This window comes from Dromiciops gliroides, chromosome 1 (assembly GCF_019393635.1).
Source record: "Dromiciops gliroides isolate mDroGli1 chromosome 1, mDroGli1.pri, whole genome shotgun sequence".
Lineage (NCBI taxonomy): Eukaryota > Metazoa > Chordata > Mammalia > Microbiotheria > Microbiotheriidae > Dromiciops > Dromiciops gliroides.
This window is the reverse complement of record NC_057861.1, coordinates 365,693,897-365,713,629: the sequence shown is the minus strand read 5'-3', so window position 1 is coordinate 365,713,629 and position 19,733 is coordinate 365,693,897. Positions and strand designations below refer to the sequence as shown.

Genomic DNA, 19,733 nt, shown 5'->3' with positions numbered 1-19,733 from the left:
ATACAAAAATATTGGAAAGGTGTCTATGGGTCTCACAGTCTCCCTCAACTCTTCACTCTCCCTCATAACACTGTCTAATCCTTTGCATATTTTGTCAATTAAATCTTCATAATATCTGCCTTCTTCTCTACACTCTTATAGTTACCACCTTAATTTAGGCCTAGATCAAGTCTTGCCTTTACTATAATAATACCCTCCTATATGGTCACCTTGATTCAAGTCTCTTTTCCCTCCACACAGCTGACAAAATTATTTTCCTAAAACATAGTTCTGACCATGTCAATTTCCTACTCAATAGACCCTAGTGACTTCCTATTACTCTAAGGAAAGGGATAGGGATTAGGTTGGTGATTAAATTGGTAGAGATAATAAGGAAATTCCATTTCCCAATACTAGTTAGTCCTTTCTCTGCAACTTAGAAACTTGCCTCAAACATTACCACTTAAGTGACCTTCCTAGGGTTATACGACCACTCCAGTTCAGCAGTGAAAATTGAAGCCCATGTTTCCTGGCTTTGAGGGAGACATTCTATTCTTTTATGCCACGATTCCTCTATGATCAAAATGCAAATTCCTTCCTCGACATTGAAAGTCATCCATAATCTGGAGCCAATCCACATTTTCAGGCTAAATATGTTACTTTCCTTCACATAATCTCTCTGAAACCAAGCAAATCAGCTTGATTGTTTTGCCTTACACAGAATGCTCCATCTCCAGTCTCAGTGCCTTTGCACAGACTTTCCTCCATGCCTGTTACCTACCCCCTCCTTTGCTCAGTATTTGCTTCAAAGTTTAGTTCAAATACCACTTTCTTTCTACATTTTGCCTTTCCTGATTTCAGGTCCCTACCCCACATCCCATCCTCTGCTAGTCCTTAACTGGAAATATTATATTATTTTTGTTTTGCATTATACACACATGTATCTATGTGTCTATATGTATGCCTATATATATGCACATACACATATGTGTATGCATGTATATGGGTATATATGTGTGTGGACATATACATGTATATGTCTATATTCTTGTGTGCATATTGTCTCCCAAGGGAAAAAAATTAAATATTTGAAGGCAGGGTTTATTTCATTTATGTCATTGTTTCTGCAGCTGCTAATATGGTACCTCACAAATAATAAGCCTTTAACAAATATTTGTTAGATTTTGAACTGATTGACTGGAAACAGGCAGGGAAAATACTTCTTTGCCCAAGGGTTATTGTGAATATCAGGCTATTCACATTTGCCTTCTCACAGGACTAATAAACCTTAGCTGTTGTTCATATCCTCAGTTAATTTATGTAAAATACTTGTGTACTCTATGCTTTAAGCAATTTTCTTTGTTGTTTCTATTTGTCTTATTTATGCATTATCATATTTATGAATTAAATTTCATTACTTATTCTTAAACATTTTTAAGGAAGTTGACTTTAATTAACTATTATAATCAATCAGTCTATCAATATTCAATGAGTACCTAGTGTGTGTATGTGTCTATGGACTAGGCACTCTGAATTATATAGTGAGTAAATTTTATAGAAATATTATAAGGGTTTGCATTTTGACAAGGTCTCAGACTATGGTATAGATGGAAAACACAGAAAGCCTGAATTTTTATGTCCTGGAAAATACATAGTTGTTTTTCTAATTATAAAATGTGTATTGCTTTACTTATCAACAACACTTTGTTGACATTGTTTTCCTAATATAGCAAAACTGATGGCCTTAAGTAATTTATGAAGAAAGTTCAGTGCCATTGGTGTCTAAAAATTCTCTATGGTGGACCACATAGAGTGCATGTGTGTGTATATATACACACACATATATATGTGTGTGTGTATATGTATATATATATATATGATATGTATACATAGACATACATAGATATGCTCTATATGGTCCACTAGGTGTGTGTGTGTATATATATATATGATATGTATACATAGACATATATAGATACACTCTATATGGTCCACTAGGTGTGTGTGTGTGTATACACACACACACATATATACATTATATATATACATACATATATACATATATATACATACATACACACACACACACACACACACACATATATATATATATATAAAATAAGGCTATGTAATAGGATAGATGCATACACACATATGTGTAACAAGATCAGGTCTACAGTGTGCCAATTAACTTTGCTTGACAAAATTTTATGTGGACCAAATCCTGTCATTACCAATATTAATTACAAAGACTACTTTTTACAAATAATGAGCCATATAACAAATATACTATTTTATGTTTCATGGAAAGAATGTTTGATTGTGTGGCTGCAAGTGACACAAAATGAATCACTGCACAACCAGGACTGTCAATGATCCAATTCATTAAAAATGACCATGGAATATTTATAGGTGGAGCAAGGAGAGAACTGAACTGCAACCAGGGGTGTGATTTAGCCAACCTGTGAGAGCTAGAAATTGGTAAATGCGATAAAGTAGGGTCTGATTTATTGCTTTATTGGTTGTCTAGACATAAGAAATTGATGGAGAAAATATTAAAAATGCAAATTAAACTTTAAAATGTGTAGTGTGTACCTTTTTTTTTCTTTTTTGACAATTGGTTGTTTACCACCACACCAGTGACTACAATGGTAATTATAGTCTCCATATTAAATAACAGTGACATTCCCTGTTTTTGTAACAAAGAAACAATTAGCAGAGCAAATAAAGCTAGGTTCAAAGCCTGGTTCATCCCCTTAAACATATGACTTTTGCTAAGTCACTTAGCCTCTTAAAACCTCAGTTTCTTTATGAAATGAAGAGTTTAGATTAGATGACTTCTTAACTGCCTTGCAGATGTTCCTGTAATCATGAAAAGCTTTTTTCTAAGTAGAAACATCAGCATACAAATAATACCTCTTCTCGATACATCTAGAAAACTCTAGAAGCATTAAGAGAAGCAGCATCATTACAATCATTGATGATGAATGAAGAAAGTAAATGCAGTATGTGTTGTTTGAAAGTACTCTATGGTATTTTAAGGAAATTATTTGGGTGAATGTATTTCAAATTAACTTAATACTTTTTTCTCCTAAAAGATCAAGTAACTTTAGATGTATTATTTTTCTTCATACTATTCCTAAAAATGAGTACAAATAAAATTAGTACCAAGTACAAATTCCTAGCAAAGATTACTTAAATGTAACTGAACACATTTTCTGAGATAAAATGCTAATGTGTTAAGATAAAATGCTAATGTTATATGAAATGTATAGGACCACCTGAAAAATCAGTTCACTTATATAGCCCATGTAAGCACTGGAGAACCTCATTCAAACTCCCACTCCTCTTGATAAGTCAAATTTCCAGAGCAAAACTTTCTACATATTCCTCTAAGAGACAGTAAGAGTACTTCTGGGAGGTCATCTAATATCAAACCCCTCCTGGTATGATTGCCTCCAGTATTATCAGTGGAGAATCAATTTCGCATGCTAGACTTAAGTTCTATTCTCCTTTACAAAGGGATATGTCCTAAGGTGAATTAATAAGACTAGGTATAAAACATATTCCCCAAAGTCCAAAAAACACATTCCCACAAGTATACACAAAATCCATGGGAAAGTGGGATCAAGCTTAGAGGTTATATGTGACAAAGTGGTACCTCACAGATCCTGGTTGCTAGAAGTTCCTTTTATCCCACTCATGGGATGTATAAAAAGTTATCCTTAGGCATGATGTAGTTAGTCTCTTTTCTGGGCTCATTTTCAAGCCATGAGTGTGGTCTGTCCTTAGCACTTAATGATTCAGACAGTGCTTCCAATTTATCCATGGATTATGTTTTCGAAGCCTATGAGAGAATATGAAGTCTAACATTATCTGAACCCTTTGAAGCCAGAAGGTTCATCTCTGCTCCACCAGGAAGGAAGGAAATCTGAGGCCAAGACCAAGGTTAATTCTGAGGATCTTCCTGCCCCAAGTCCATCCTGATGGTTCCTTTCCAAACATGTAGCAAGAAGCCATAAAAAACAAACAAACACAACAACAACAACAACAAAAGAAGCCATATGCTCCAATTTCTGGAGAAAAGCTTCTCAACTCAGCTAACTCAATGCTTTTATATACAGAAAAGAGACCAAGGCCCATAAACAATTGGAACAGACATCTTGTCTGACCTCATTTCACTTCATCAAATGACATTCAAAGGTTTTGGGGTTTTTTTCCCTGAATTTAATCTCAGTTTTTTTGATTGATTAGTGCATTCGCCTAGTTAAGGTATCAGGTTTAAATGAGATGGGGTAGATAATGTACCATATCCTTACATGCATTTGAATCAAGGGATTTTTAAGTATTAGAATGAGAGGGATGAGTAGTCATAGAGATAAGGTTAAGAACAGGGATTGGGATCAACTTGTGATTTCATTGATATGAAGAATTCTTAAGTGAGGAAGCTTCCTCCATAAATATAGCCAAAACATTTTCTACAAATTATGCTCTCAACTCCCTTTAGGGCTAAAAGTCTAAGTGTCTTGCCCAGTACCAAAAAGGGAGTATGTGTCAAATACAAAATTTCAGTTTAGGTCTTTCTGACCAGCCTTCTATCTAGGTCATTTAAATATGTTTATTAAGTTTCTTTTTTATAGAACAAATAATATAAAATCCTTCATATTTTTAATTTTGCAAATTTATTCTGATTTATATTTAACTTGAATTTCCCCTGTCACTGCACTTAGTTGTTGAAAAATCCCATTTCAATTTTACTTTCTTAGCTCATTCCAGTTATTAATTTTTTTTAATTTAATTTAATTTTTTTTAGTGAGGCAATTGCGGTTAAGTAACTTGCCCAGGGTCACACAGCTAGTTAAGTGTTAAGTGTCTGAGGCCGGATTTGAACTCAGGTACTCCTGACTCCGGGGCCAGTGCTCTATCCACTGTGCCATCTAGCTGTCCCATCAGTTATTAATTCTTTTCCCCAAATGGACTTAAGTATCATGACAAAGGATTCTCTTAATTCTTCCAGTCACTTATGGATGAAAAAGTCTGAGTACATTTCAAATGATCAGTAAACTCATTTTATACGTTCAATTTACCTTTATCTGTGTTACAAGGAAGTAAAAATGGGGAAAATAAGAGGTGGTTCTATTCAAGAATGTAAAATGAATGAAAATACATGCTGTGCTCTCAAAATTAATTTGAATGCTCAATAAAATGAGAAATGTTTAAGAAAAATGAGGTTATCATATTTGACTACAATTTTTGATAAATTGTTTTTTAAATAATTTAAGGAACAGGTTTATATTATTCAGAATTATGCATCCTCATTAGATTTTTACATAATTTTATGGGAAAATCACACTTAAAAACTGAAGTGAAAATCTTTTCTTTATACTTTTTGAAAGATTCTTTCTGAAGCCATTTGAACAGAACATAACTAATTCCTTTTATGTAACATGAATTGGAATCCAATTTCAGGCACCAAAAACACGATAAAATTATCAACTCTCAAGACTTAAGGGACTGTTTGGCAGTATAATATTTAAATCGATTTCTTTTTTGAGTTTTAAAGAATGGGATATTTCCTATTGGCTTTTCCTCAAAATGTAAAGTTTTGAAATGGTATGTAATGTATACACCCATTTCCTCTATTATATCTCAATAAATACTGCATGTGAATGCATAAATAAGAACAATAAATCTCCCCATGGATTGTCACTTTACTTTCTATATTATTTTAGTTATTTATGCCTTTTGTGTGGACATAGTAGAAAAGACACAACAGTTAACACCCAATGCTCCTGCAAACCACATTCCCTGAAGTTGATAATTAAGCACAACTGCCTTAAAAAGAAATGCAGTTATAATACATATCAGTTTTCACTTTTGTAGTTAGTTAATAGGTTTTTTATATATTTAAATTTTTTTTTTACTTTAATAACTTGAGACAAATAGCAGCCATTATATTGGCTCCAGCCTTTTTTTTTTCTGTTTGATTGTCTTCATTTATTTTATTCATTGAGAACTTTGAGGGTATATGATTTCTACATTTTATATCTCTTCACCAAAGTATTCTTAATTACATTTGTGTATTCAAAAAATTCTAAGCAAGTATTATAATGCTTTGTAGTTTGTAGGCAATTAATTCATTTATATAATAGAAATCATTGACTCATTTCATTGAAGTTCCCCTGTTTATGTCTCTTAATAGTATCTATTTTCCCGATTATCTTACCTGGTTTCACAGTAGCAATTTATTTTTGGTCTTTACTTGAAACATACATTTTATTTTAACCTTTCAATTAAAATCTTTTGGTGTTTCCATAATTTTTAGCTTATAGGTTAAATTTGAATTTTCTGGAGACAATGGCTTCCATTGAACTATATTTTACCTTTTATTTCTAATACTTTTAAACATTTAAAAAATTCTTAGAGCATTGCCTCTTTGCTTTAATTTTTTTTCATGAAAGTCCAATAGATGTTTAATTGTAATTATAAATTTGTCTTAAATTTATTTGCTTTGATTTGTAAAGACCACCTATATTCTTATAATTTTGCTAGATTTTTAATTTACTTGAATATTGTTTCTTCTAAACTTCTAATTTTTACATCTCAAACATTCTACTTTTTCAGAGTCCACAAATTTATTAACATTTCCTGCCATGTAAACTAAATCACATGAATATGATTTTATTCATATTTTATAGTGTTATTTAAGACATCTTAATGCTATCAATTAGAGTAGATGCTGACTTTAACATTTTATTTTAACTATTCTTATCAGTCTCCTAAAAAGATCAAAGTCCTTCTAATTAAATCTAATCTCTTTACTAGAATCTAGCTATAATTTTTATAAATGATTCTTTCATCTGAGAAATTTCTCCTTATATGTTTAAACCTCTTAATATTAATAATAATTAATATTAATTACATTGAGGCCTCTATTTTGCTTTACTTTTAACTTGTTAATTTCTTCAGAATCTCTACTACTTTTTCTTCCATTTTTTTCCTATGAGTATTTCTTTCCTTTCACTTTCTCTCTTTTCTTTTTTTTTGGTGAGGCAATTGGGGTTGAGTGACTTGCACAGGGTCACACAGCTAGTAAGTGTTAAGTGTCTGAGGCTGGATTTGAACTCAGATCCTCCTGACTCCAAGGCTGGTGCTCTATCCACTGTGCCACCTAGCTGCCCCTTCACTCTCTTTTTGTTGTTTTTACCTTATTTAGGACATTTTTAAGTTTTAAAGAATAACTTGACTTGGATATAATATACTTTTTAACCCTATTGCAAGAAGTCAATTACTGCACATTTTTAACCATGATCTATCTATCTATCTATCTATCTATCTATCTATCTATCTATCTATCTATCTATCTATCTATCTATCATCTATCTTCACATATGTACCTATGATTATATAAATATAATCCAAAAAAGTAATTAAATACAAGAAATGGGAGACTTTAGTAGCTCAGGATCAAGAAAGACTTTAAGGAAGTTTGAGATTTTTTGAGGTGGGAGTGAAGAAGAATATTCCAGGCATGGGTGATTTATCAGTGCAAATCCAAGGAGATAGGAGATGGAGTATAGTATGAGAGGAAATATGAAAATTCCAGTCTGACTCGACTTCAGAGTGTGAGTTTGGAGGAGGGTAGCATTCAATGAGTCTTCAGAGATATGAACTTGGTAGTGGAGTATTTTAAACTGAAACAAAATAATGTATATTTCATCTTAGAGGCATTACAGTGCCGCTAGATTGTACTGAATAGAGAAGAGACATGATCAAATCTGTGGATCTGAAAATCACTTTGCCAACAGTGTTGAAGATTAGATTATTGTGGTGAGACATTTGAGACTCAGAAATTGACCAGGAGGTCTTTGTAATAATCTAGATGAGAGATAATGTGAATAGGAATTTAAGTGATACCTATGACTAGAGAGAAAGGGTCAGAAATGAAAAATGTTGATGAAGGTAGAAATGGCATAATTTGACAAAAGTTTAGATAAGTGAGGTGAGGGAGCATGAGGATTTGAGATTAGCAGATTAACACGAAGGTGTTAAACATGAGAGACTAGAAGAAAGATGATATATTCAATAGGAACAGAGAAGTTTTAGAGAGGGGTAGATTTGTGTTGAAAGATAATGACTCCTATCTTGGACATGTTGAGTTTAAGGTTTTTTCTAGGATATACAGTATGAAATGTCCAATACAAAACTCCAAAATGTCCAATACAAAAATCCAAGACTGAATCAGTTTAAGAAAGAAATTAGGGCTGGAAAGAGAACTCTGTGAATCATCTTTAGAGAGATAATAATACCATCCTTGGGAGTTGATGAGATGACAGAATTAGAGAGAAGAAAGGAAGGTTCAGGATTAAACCTTGGGGAACATCCATAAATCAAGGAGAATGGAACAGAAGATAACTCATTAAAGTAGTTGGATGCAGCAGACAGGTCAAGAAGAATGGGTATGAAGAAACCTTTTTTTTTTTTTTTTCAGTTGAGTGATGAAGTTGAAAGCCAGATTGCAAAGAGTCAAAGGCAGACCAAATGAAGTAAACAATCAATGAATGATACACATCTTTTCTTGAAATTTTTGAGTGTATACTCCCATCTCAACCTAGTTGTTTTTTGTTTGTTTTGTTTTTTGTGTTTTTTTTTAGCAAGGAAAACAAGTAAGTAAATCTGTCAACCATCCCACAATGCCCTACACTGTCAATTAGAAGCTGACTCTGAATTTTTGGTTTTAGATAAGTATTTTTATCTGAGCCCAGAGTTCATTAAAGTCAGATAGTCTCTGACTTATATATACAGTTAAGTAAATAAGGATTTGTTGTTCTTCTTTATTTACAAACACCTACTTCAGGCATGTACATAAAAGTACTTTGTTTTCCACCTTGTAAATGGGGGATAGTTTCACTCCCTACATAATTTCATGGGGTTGTTGTAAAGTAACTGTTTTATAAATGTTGGCACTAAAGAACCCAGCATCACTATTATGTGACAGATTTAGACCAGTAATGGATGGTGATTGTTTTTACTGTAGTTGGCAATATGATCTTTATTATTTTCCATAAAAATATTTCATGTTTGGATCTTAGATTCATAATTTGAAGGGAACTTAAAAGTCATCTAGTTCAACTCCCTTATTTTAAGAAAAGGAAACTGAGTCCTAAAGAGTTTATGTTTTACTAAGCCTCACAAGTGATTGAGCCAGGATTCTAAGATCCACTTAATTTTCTGCAAGAAGTGTTTTCCTATTCCCCTAATTTAAGTGTCTTCCTTTTGTTGGTTATATACAATTTATCCTGTTTATACCTTTTTTGTGTCCATACGTAATTGCATGTTGTTTCCTCCACTAGACTGTGAGTTCCTTGAAGTAGGGTCATCATTTTACTTTTCTCTGTGTCCCAAACTCTTAGCCTAGTACCTCGCATATGGTAGACAATTAATACTTATTTTATGAATGACTGACTCCTCTGACTTCAAATCCTTCTTTCTACTTACCATTGTAGACATTCACCCAATTTTTTATAAACAATTTTGAGTCAAGAAACCTAGATTTCATTTCTGGATCTCCAAATCACTACTTATATAACTCTGAATAAGTCAATTAACCTCTTTGGGTCTCAATGTTCTCTGTTAAATGAGGGGTTTCAGCTAAATTGTCTCCAAGGTTTTTTTATATCTAAAGTCTTTGAAAGCTATTAATCCTTTATTTGACTTTTTCTGGTGCTGTTTAAAGAGCATTAGGAGCATCATAGGTAACATTTTGAAACTTTTTTGTTAATGATGATGGTGATAATACTAATAAAATTATAATTTTAATTTTAATATAGAATTCTACATTTTTCCTTATCCATTAACCCTGTAAAGAGTTAGGCAGCATAAATATTATTAGTCATTTTATTAACAAGATATAATAAGAATAACAATGTATTATGTACTTTGTGATTTAAAAGCACCACATCAAAGCAAAATATGTTAGGCAGTCTAGAATTGTTATTTTTATTTTGTATATAGGTAATTACTGTTTATCTAAATGATGAATTCCCTGAAGTGGTCACATATATTCAAATTCACATTATTTTAAGTTATAACTATGCAAAATATAGTAATTGAATCCAACATAATGGTTACATAATGTGAACACTTTAGGTGATTCATCATTTGCACTAATTGGGACCTACCTATTATGAGAAAACCAAAGCTCAGAAATATATAATAATTGGCTTATAGCCATAAAGGTAGGGAATGATGGAGCCAAGACTCAAAGTGAGGTTTTATATTCTGATTCTATGCTCTTTTAAAGTATTCTGTAGACCAATAGTTATCTCCGAAGAAAAATAGTGTAATGGTAGACCAGTACATATAAGAAACAGATTTATGTTATAGACATTGGACACAAGCTTATGTAATAAATCTCTGTGGTTGTTTAAACAAAATAAGTATGCTTTCAGATGAGCAGAACACCCTTTAAAGGTTGGTCAAAATTGTTCTCAAGACTGAAATGTTGATTGGTCTAGAATCCATTCAAGTACAAACTATAATGTTCTACTGTAGTTTATTAAAGTAAAAGAAAATGTTTGAGAATTAAAAAATGATATTAGGTTACCTATTATCTATTTAGGACATTTAGGAAGGTATTTGGCAAACTGTAAATTTCTTGTAAATATATGTAGATCTTGTAAATAAATGTTAAGAAGTAAGAGGTCAATCTATTCTGTTTTGAATATTTTAGTGTACATGGCATTAATAGTATTTAAGTAAATGACTGAATAGTAAAGCTAGTTGCAAGTTTTCAATGGTAGGAATTATAAACTTTGTTCCTTATGTCTTCTTATTTTAAGGAAACAATAGTTTATAAAAGGGCTTTTCATTATAGTTGAAATCAGGTCTTTTTTTATATGGAACTGATTTCTCAAAGGAATCCTTTTTTATTGACATCCCAGATGCAGTGCTTCTTAGATCACTGGAGCCATAACATTTTTATTGCTTGAAGGCACTCTTGCTTCAATGTACTTTCCACAAAGTTCTTAAAATTCTTTGGTTATTATTATTATTATTATTATTATTAAAGTTAATAAGCATTGAATTTAGGGTACTTATCTCACTGATATCGGTTGTATTCTAATTTCTTTGTCCTTTGTGAAAGACATAGAAAAGTTATCCATCCTCTTGTTACAGACAAAGAACTTCAATTACTGTGACTTTTAATCATTGTTTTCTAGTCATTGATGAATAAATGAGCATCAAGCTCTATAGGATTTTTTTAAAGCTTCTAAGGATTTTTTTCCCCTTGGAACATGTTTATGCTTTTTTGTGTGTTTTCATCTTAGAGCATCAATTTGTTGTTAATTTTGCTTCCAACTGAATTAAATCAGAAGTAAAGTAAGGTTGCCTTGCACAATGAAACCCTCATATCTCTTATGTCAAGTTGTATTAGAAGGTGACTGAAAAAGATGTCTGAAGAACCACCTTAATTTGGGCTTTTATGACAACTCTATAGTTAAATTAGGACCTCATCCAATTCAACAAATGTTTATTAAGTACATACTATATTTGAGGCAAAGAAATAACAAGGATAGTGCTAAACCTGTTATTTCAATGTTTTAGGGATCTTCTGAAAAGGAATTCCTTTAAACAATGTAAGTACATTCTCTGAAATGTATAGTCTTAGAAAGTTGGTAGGGCCCCTGAGATGTTTAGTGACTTTCCCAGATTCAGACTGTCAGTGATGTGTCAGAGGTGAGATTAAGATTTTTCTTTATCCCTTACACCATGGTGCATCAGGGATTCAAAGACAACAACAAATAGCACTTGTCCTTAAGATATTTGCATTCTATTTGGTAAGAATATAACATGTACACAGATAAATAATACCAATTTCAAGAAAAAGAGAGCACTAAAACTGAGGGATCAGGTGGCACTATTTTGAAATATAAGACAAAGAACAATGGATATAGACTGAAAAGACCTGGATTCAAATCCCAATTTTTCCACTTAGCAGTTTTGTGATTCTGGGCCACAGGTTTGCTGCAACCAGCACTTACTTGTCAAAGAGTCAAATGTCAAATTTTCACTGTGAAACCTGAAAGCTTGGAAAATGGCATATGTTACAAATCAGGGCTTGATTCATTGCTTTGTTAATCATATGTACTTAAGAAAGTGGTGAAGAAAATTTTAGCAATGCAAAACTTAAAAGTGTGGCATGTGTACATTTTTTGGGCAGGTGAGCAGGTTCTTAAACATTTATCAGCACGTCTCTGGCCTAGTCGAGACAAGTCACTTCTGTGTACCACACATTTCTTCTATAAAATTAAGGGTAATGAACTGGATAACTTGTCAGGTCTCTTCTGCCTCTAAATCTATGATTCTACCAAGCATAATTATATTAAATTTTATCATATGCAATTACTACGTTTTGATAGAAGCAGAGATCTAGAAGAGAAATTAGGAATCATCTGATTCAACCCCACATTCATCCAATAACCCTTTATTAAATATTTCATATGCATAAGATTACATTTTGATTGGAATTCCCCTACCAGTGTAAGCCCACATTGGTTCTGAAACAGACACTCTTAGAGTTGCGTAAGGAAATTGAGATATGGAAACAGAGTAGACATGTAATGAGCAAAGAAGCCTCTTGTGTAACATGAAAAGGAGGACAGTAAGGTAAACTTTATACTATTCCTTTTGTAAAGCCACATATTTTAATGCCAGAAAGTTCTTTTTTAATCATACTATATGGGTATATTTTCTAATACTACAAGGTAGGCCAAAAATCATTAAGGGGTTTCAATATTTTAAAACTCCTTAATTTTTTGTTTTTAATTTTTAATACCATAGCATCATATACAGTATTATAGGAAATTAATTCATATTATGTATAAAAAATCAAATCTTATAAATGGTGAAAATAATTTTCAAAAAGTTATTAAAACATTGTGACTTCTGGCCCTGTACATGGGTATTTTTTTATTGTTGTTTGTCTTTCATTCTCAGACATGATTTGCACTGAATTAGATTTAAGTGAGGGAGGGCTGTGCAAGGTCACCAACCTTACTCTCTCCTCCAAAGTCATCTGGGTCCAGTGGCAAGGTACACACAAGGACAACTGGAGATAGCCCTGAATGTTTAAGGCAATTAGAGTTAAGTGACTTGCCCAGGGTCACATAGCTAGTAAGTGTCTGAGGTGAGATTTGAACTTAGGTCGCCCCAACTTCAGGACCAGTACTCTATCCACTGTGCCACCTAACTGCCACCCCCCCACTTTTTTGAAAATTATAAATAAAATGGCACATGTTCCTCCAATAGTTAATAATGCATAGGTTTACAATTTTCAAATACCCCCTGGAAAACACCTCAACTTAGCTTTGACTAGAGAATTTAAGTGACTTGTCAAAAGTCACCCCCAAACTTTAAACAAGAATCCAAATGTAGTGTTACTTGAACTACATTTCAGTTATTCCCTTTATATTCAGGGATTGAGATATACAGTATTCAATTTTACGTAATCTGTTCTACCTCTGTCACAGTCTCCTTTTTCTCTCCCTCCCCACACCCTACACTCCTCAAAATCCCTTTCCTCCTTGTTTTTTTTTTCTTTCTAAAAATGTACTAAGAATAGCTGAGGTTTTTTTGGTAATGGCAGAGGAGAGACAGACAGTATGGGGAAAACAATCTGGCTCCTGGCTCCTTTCAGAATTGGCTAGTTTTTCTTGCATCTAACTGTATAGAGAAAGAAGCTTCCTGAGCTGTGAGGTCATAATTCAAAGAGCTTTTGAAAGTTTTCAAGGGAAGAGGAGTTTCTTTGTAGATTCTCAGGGCTTACAGAGTTGTGTGGTTGGTTTTTTTTTTTTTTTTTCATAAAGTAGGCTATAGCAAACCCTTTGTACCTTTGGAGTTTTTCTAAAAATCTAAAAGTTTTGCTGTTACTAAAATGTGATAATATAATAATAATAATAATAATAATAATAATAATAATAATAATGTGCTCATATAGTACTAAAAGACTAAGAAAATGCTTTATAAATAATATATCATTAGATTCTCACAATAATTCTGTGATTAATGTATTGCTATTCTCCCCACTTTATAGATGAAGAAATTGATGCAGACAAAGGTCAAGTGAGATGCCAGTAAATGTTTTTATCTATATATGAACTAAGGTCTTTCTGACTTCAAATTCTTTTATTTATTTTACCACCTAGCTGCCTCTTATATATAGGGAAATTCATAACAGGTAATTGAGATAAAAGAGAAATTATAGATCATTTAATCAAATCCCCTTATTTTCAGGTGAGAAAACAAGACCCAGAAAGTTGAAGGGCATTTTATAGGACCATCTTATTAGTTTTTGGCTGAACATGGCACTATGATCAGATTCTTCCTGCTGAATGCACCATCCCCCCTCACATGGGCAAAATTTACTTTAACAAGTTTAATGAAAAATCAAAATTGATTAGTTAAATTCTAATTTCACTTGCCTTGGTGCTGTTCCTGGTAACAGACTCTGACTAACACCCTCCCCCACTTTTTTCCTCTCCCGTGTCCCTCACTTCACCTTGTCAATGACCCTGATGTCCATGCAATTCTTTAGCTCTAGTATCCACGGGGGAAGCTTTTTTTTCCCCAAAACCCCAGCTGAATCATACACTGAAAAAAAAGAAAAAAACTAAAGTCCTATTTAACACAGTGTGTCCAATATTCAGAAACCTTATCTTATTTTGAATTACATCATCCATACTATACATAAAGATGCTAACATGGTATCCTCATTAAATCCATTTCCACAAGTATTGATTCAGCATCTGCTAAATGGAAAGGGTGTGCCAGGTACTGAAGATAGAAAGAGGAAAGAATACAGTCTTTACCCTCAAGGAGTCTGTCATTTGCAGGGAGGAAATGGGATCTACAGAGATAAGTAAAACATGAGGTGTAATGTGAAAGGAGTAAAGCAAAGAGACAGACAAGATATCATCTGAAAATTTGAAGAAGACAACTTTCAGTGGAGGAGATGAGTCAAGAATTCATAATAAAAGGGCCACCTTAACTGGGCTTTAAAGGAAAAAAAATGGATTACTAATAGGTAGAAGTGAAGATGGAGGGCATGATAGGCATGATGCATAACCTCTGTGAATGCCTAAAGGAGAGGGATACAGGGCTAAATCCAGGAATATAGCTAGTAGTTCTGGCATGGCTGGAAAGTGATTATAGAAATTAACTCCTCTATGGACAGAGCCTGGAGAATATTTGCTTTGCTCTTCAATCAGAAGGGTAGAAGGATCACAGAGTATTGATGAGTAAGAGTACCAAGGTTGATTCTATCTTACAAGGCATTGGGTTTTCTGGGAGGCATTATTGAGAATTACAAGGGAATACAGCCATACAGGAAATGATTTCAAGGAAAGAAAATTCTATAAATTCTATAGCACTAAATTCTTAATTGAATGTAATGCTGATCCCAATGTGATGGGTGTATTATGAAGGTTTATTGCAATCTCCAACTATCTTGCCCAGCATTGGCTATAATTTCTCTCACTGCCACCTTTTCTGCCACTCACAAACAGACTTGCTTCAAGCAGGCATCAGAATATTCTTTGCTCTCTATTATCACTTCCAGAATCCCTCTTTACCTCTCTACCTTAGCTACTTTTCCTTCATTATATTCTAGTCAATCAAAATTTTCTACCAAATCCAAATTATAGTAACTGTAGTTCACAAATGCCCCAGAGGTCATTCTTACTCCTTTCTCAAGGAGTTCAGCATCTGGCTTATTATCTTCCTCTTCTCCCCAACTCCTTCCCTTATGAGAAGATATTTTCATATCCATGAAACATCTTTCGATAAGATACCTTAATATCCACATAATATTCCTTCAGATTCCCTAATGTCAAAGTTCCTCATTATCCTTAAATCCCAACGTCTGCATCCACCTCAACCACACATAGGATTAGTCAGTACTTTCCTTGAGCCCTGCTCTTGCTCTGACTTTATATCCCTAATTCTCTAATCAGAACCCGAGTTCCTGATTTCAAATCTATGATATCCTCTACCCTCAAATGCCTTGCCCCTTGTCCTTTCATTGCTTATTTCTTGTTAAATTCTCAGCCTTGGATGCCTCTCACCATCTGCCATTCCTATGCATGATTTACTGAATTTGGCTAGAGGAAATTTGACAACTACTGATTGGATACATTATAAATTCATGTTATACAACCTGACCTGGGCCCTCAGTGCAGCAAAACAGTTCTTTCGGCCCCACCCCACAATGCAATTAATTTCCTGTTTTATCTCTCAGAGAAATTATTCAAACTTTCCTTTGCTGTGAAAACCTCTTATGCCTTCTATTCCTCCTATCCTGTCACTAGAGGATCTAGCTTCTTACATTACTGAAAAAACTGAGACCAGTTTGATGGGACCTCCTTATTTTCCTGTTATCTTCTTATCTCACCTCTCACTTTACCAGTTTTTAACTAATTTGCAAATATTCATGTTTTTTATTTTATATGCATGCTTTATGCATGTGCTTATTGTCTCCCCAAATAAAATGTACTTAAGAATTGTTTAATTCTTTGTGTTTCTTTCTCCAGCACCTACCAAAGTGACTGGTGTATAATAGGCACTAAATGAAGACTTGTTGATTGCTAATCGTGTTAAAGGAGTATACTTTCTCTGGAATGTTTAATTGCCCTTACTCATAATTTTCTATTTGGAGAATAGTGACTCTTAAAATGGTTATATTTTTGATAAAGAATGGATATACGATGCTAAGTCACTCTTTTTGGGGAGTTGCAAGTGTAGTAATTAAAATTAATTTTTATTTCCATTACTTTTACAAATATAGTACCTTGCCATCTAGTGATGATGTTGGTGCATCATTTAGGGCTTTAAGTAATGTTCTGAAAAACATGATGATGCTTCACTAAAATATAGGAAATTATTAAAATAGATGACTGTTGATATAAAATCATCAACAAATTCTAGAAAACCAAATATATCCAAAACTCTATTCACCATTTCCAAATTGAATTTACACCAGAATTTTAAGGAAAATTAAGAATAACATCACTATTAACACTGATAATCACATTGATCATTGTATATTATTCCCCTGCCTGCACTCTGTGATTGATCCAACTCAGACATTTATATATCCTTCGCACATTACACTCCATCTCCCTTATCTGTGTTTTTGTGCTGAATGTCTCACAATCCTGATATCTAGTCTGTCTTTACCTTACCTCAGAGAATCCCTTTCTTCCTTTAAGATACAGCTTAAACATCATCTTCTTCATATAGTCTTTCTTTATCTCCACAACTGATAGAGCTTTCTTACCCAAAGTACCTTCTATTTAATGATTTTATGTATATTTGATTATTCTTTTTATATTTGTTGTTTGTATGCATATGTGTATGTGTATGTACTTTTTATCTCCTTCAATAGAAAGTGAGTTTCATAAGTGTATGGATTGTTCCATCTTTTGTTCTCGTATCTTCAGTAGCTAGCATAGCAGTTCTCTGTAGGTTAATATATGCTTATTGACTGAGCAATTGATTAAAAAACAAAAACTTCCCATACTACATAATAATATCAAGAAATATATTTAAAAGGGTCTTTTGACAAAGAAAGTACAACATTGCTTCATGTTAAAGACCCTCAAAGGCAGACATTTAGAAAAGCTATGTTTTTTTTTAATATAAAATGATATAGCTAAAGCAAAAAGTTGGCATTATTTGTGATAAATACCAAAAGCTTTATAAGTAAATGAAGGGGCTTTCTGGTCTCCATCTTCGCTGCAGTGGAAGCAGGACTAGCATGTCCGAGTTGCCACCATGCAGCTGTTTGTCTGTGCGCAGGCTCTACAGAACCTTGAGGTGACCGGGCAGGAGACCGTCACCCAGATCAAGGCCCATGTGGCATCCCTAGAGGGCATTGCCCCTGAGGATCAGGTCCTGCTTCTAGTTGGCTTCCTGCTGGAGGATGAATCCATCTTGGGGCAGTGTGGGTTGGAGCTGCTGTCCACTCTGGAAGTGGCTGGTCAAATGCTAGGAGGTAAAGTCCATGGCTCTCTGGCCCAAGCTGGAAAAGTGAGGGGTCAGACTCCCAAGGTGGCTAAGCAGCAGGAGGAGGAGGAGGAGGAGGAGGAGGAGGAGGAGGAGGAGGAGGAGGGCGGCCAAGAGGAGGATGCAGTACAACAGATGATTTGTCAATGTGGTGCCCACCTTTGGCAAGAAGAAGGGCCCCAATGCCAACTCCTAGGCCTGGGTAGTCTGTCTGTCCCCAGTAAAGCCACTACGACTCCACTGAAAAAAAATAAGTAAATGAAGGGGTAAAGCAACCCCTTTCTTAATTTTTATGACATGTTAGAAGTGCTAGTGATGCTTTGTTAAAATTTGATTGCTGAAAAAAAGAAAAAAAGATGTGTACCTGGATTTCTTTAATTTTGCTATAGGACTAGGAATGGAAGTGGGTCAGTCATATAATTCTGTTAAAGGATGCCAGATAGACAGCTTGTATGCAACATTAATGTGCCCATGATTCCAAGAGATCCATAGAAACATCTTAACATCTTAGGTAGAAAGCCAATAGAAAATGAAGTGATTCATGTGAACTAGATTTGCACATAAAAAGGCAAGAATGATGACCTATACATTTGAAGGAATCACAAATACCAATAAGACCACAGATAAATCGTTCAGTCTACAGTACTCATACACTCACTGGAGCAGATATCCTTGCAATCAAGAGACCAGTTTTCAAATTCTGCCTCAGACATTATTGGCTTTGTGACCTTGGCTGTTCACTTAATTTTTCAGACTGTCTGTTCTCTATCGCACTTAATAGGTGTAATACTACTTGTTCCATGTATCTGAATGGGGTATTGTAAGGCAAATATTTATGGAAGATTAAAGCACTATAGGACTTATATTTATGATTATTGAATATCCAAAAAGCAGGAAATTGCCTTTTCAACAGCTCTTATAAAGCATTGCTGGTTAAAGTAAAAATAATTAGTCATTTGGATTATGTGTACATTTAATGTCTCTATGATAAACCTTAACTCTTTTTAACACAGTAGCTTATTTCCTATATAGGAAAATGTCCATTTAGTTTTATTTCTGTTCATCCCTTATTAGCTTTTGGTAGAACATTAAAGCCATTGGAGAAATTAGAAGGGTATAAAACGACTTTCAGAGAGATATATAATGCTTCTAGTCTCTATGTGCTCATGAGGTCAGTGGCAGTAGGTGTTCATGTTACTTGTGGTGAACATAGCTAGTATAGCCAGAGATCTTTGTGATTTTTCTCCTATTTATTTCTAGAAAACTTTATTTTGTTTATTAAAGTCTGCTTATGTGTTAAAGCCTAAAGCAATTGTGTATCAAATAAAGTCTTGTTTTTAAAACAAGGAATTTTCTTACCTTGGGTACCTTTATAATTGATCTCTCACAGATGAAACATTTTTAAATACTGTGATATAGATCCAGATCTTAAACATGTGTAATTTAAATTTCTAAATGTAGGTTCTAATCTGTTCCCCCAGTTTTGGGAGAAACTGACTAAAATCACTGATAAACGAATTTAGGTTTTTAAGGGTTTATTGAAAATAGTAAAAGAACGAGAAAGATTGAGAACAGAATTCCTACAACTTGGCAGTCCTATCTTTCCTAAACTCCTCTGTGAAATCCTCAGCCACCACTGCAATGTCAGGAACCAAAAGAAACAGAGCTCCCTGAGCAGGCTCTCCTTCCTC

At 33.7% G+C, this 19,733-nt stretch overlaps 2 protein-coding genes across 3 annotated transcripts in view; both read left to right on the top strand.

Moving 5' to 3' along the window:
- Positions 1-19,733, top strand: part of CDH18 (cadherin 18) — a 1,453,365-nt gene that overhangs the window by 531,532 nt on the left and 902,100 nt on the right. The gene's annotated exons all lie outside the window — the stretch shown is intronic.
- On the top strand, positions 17,812-18,181 carry LOC122729738 (ubiquitin-like protein FUBI). Its single transcript, XM_043968765.1, has 2 exons — positions 17,812-18,098; positions 18,130-18,181. The coding sequence occupies exons 1-2, from the start codon at positions 17,812-17,814 to the stop codon at positions 18,179-18,181; spliced, it is 339 nt and encodes a 112-aa protein (XP_043824700.1).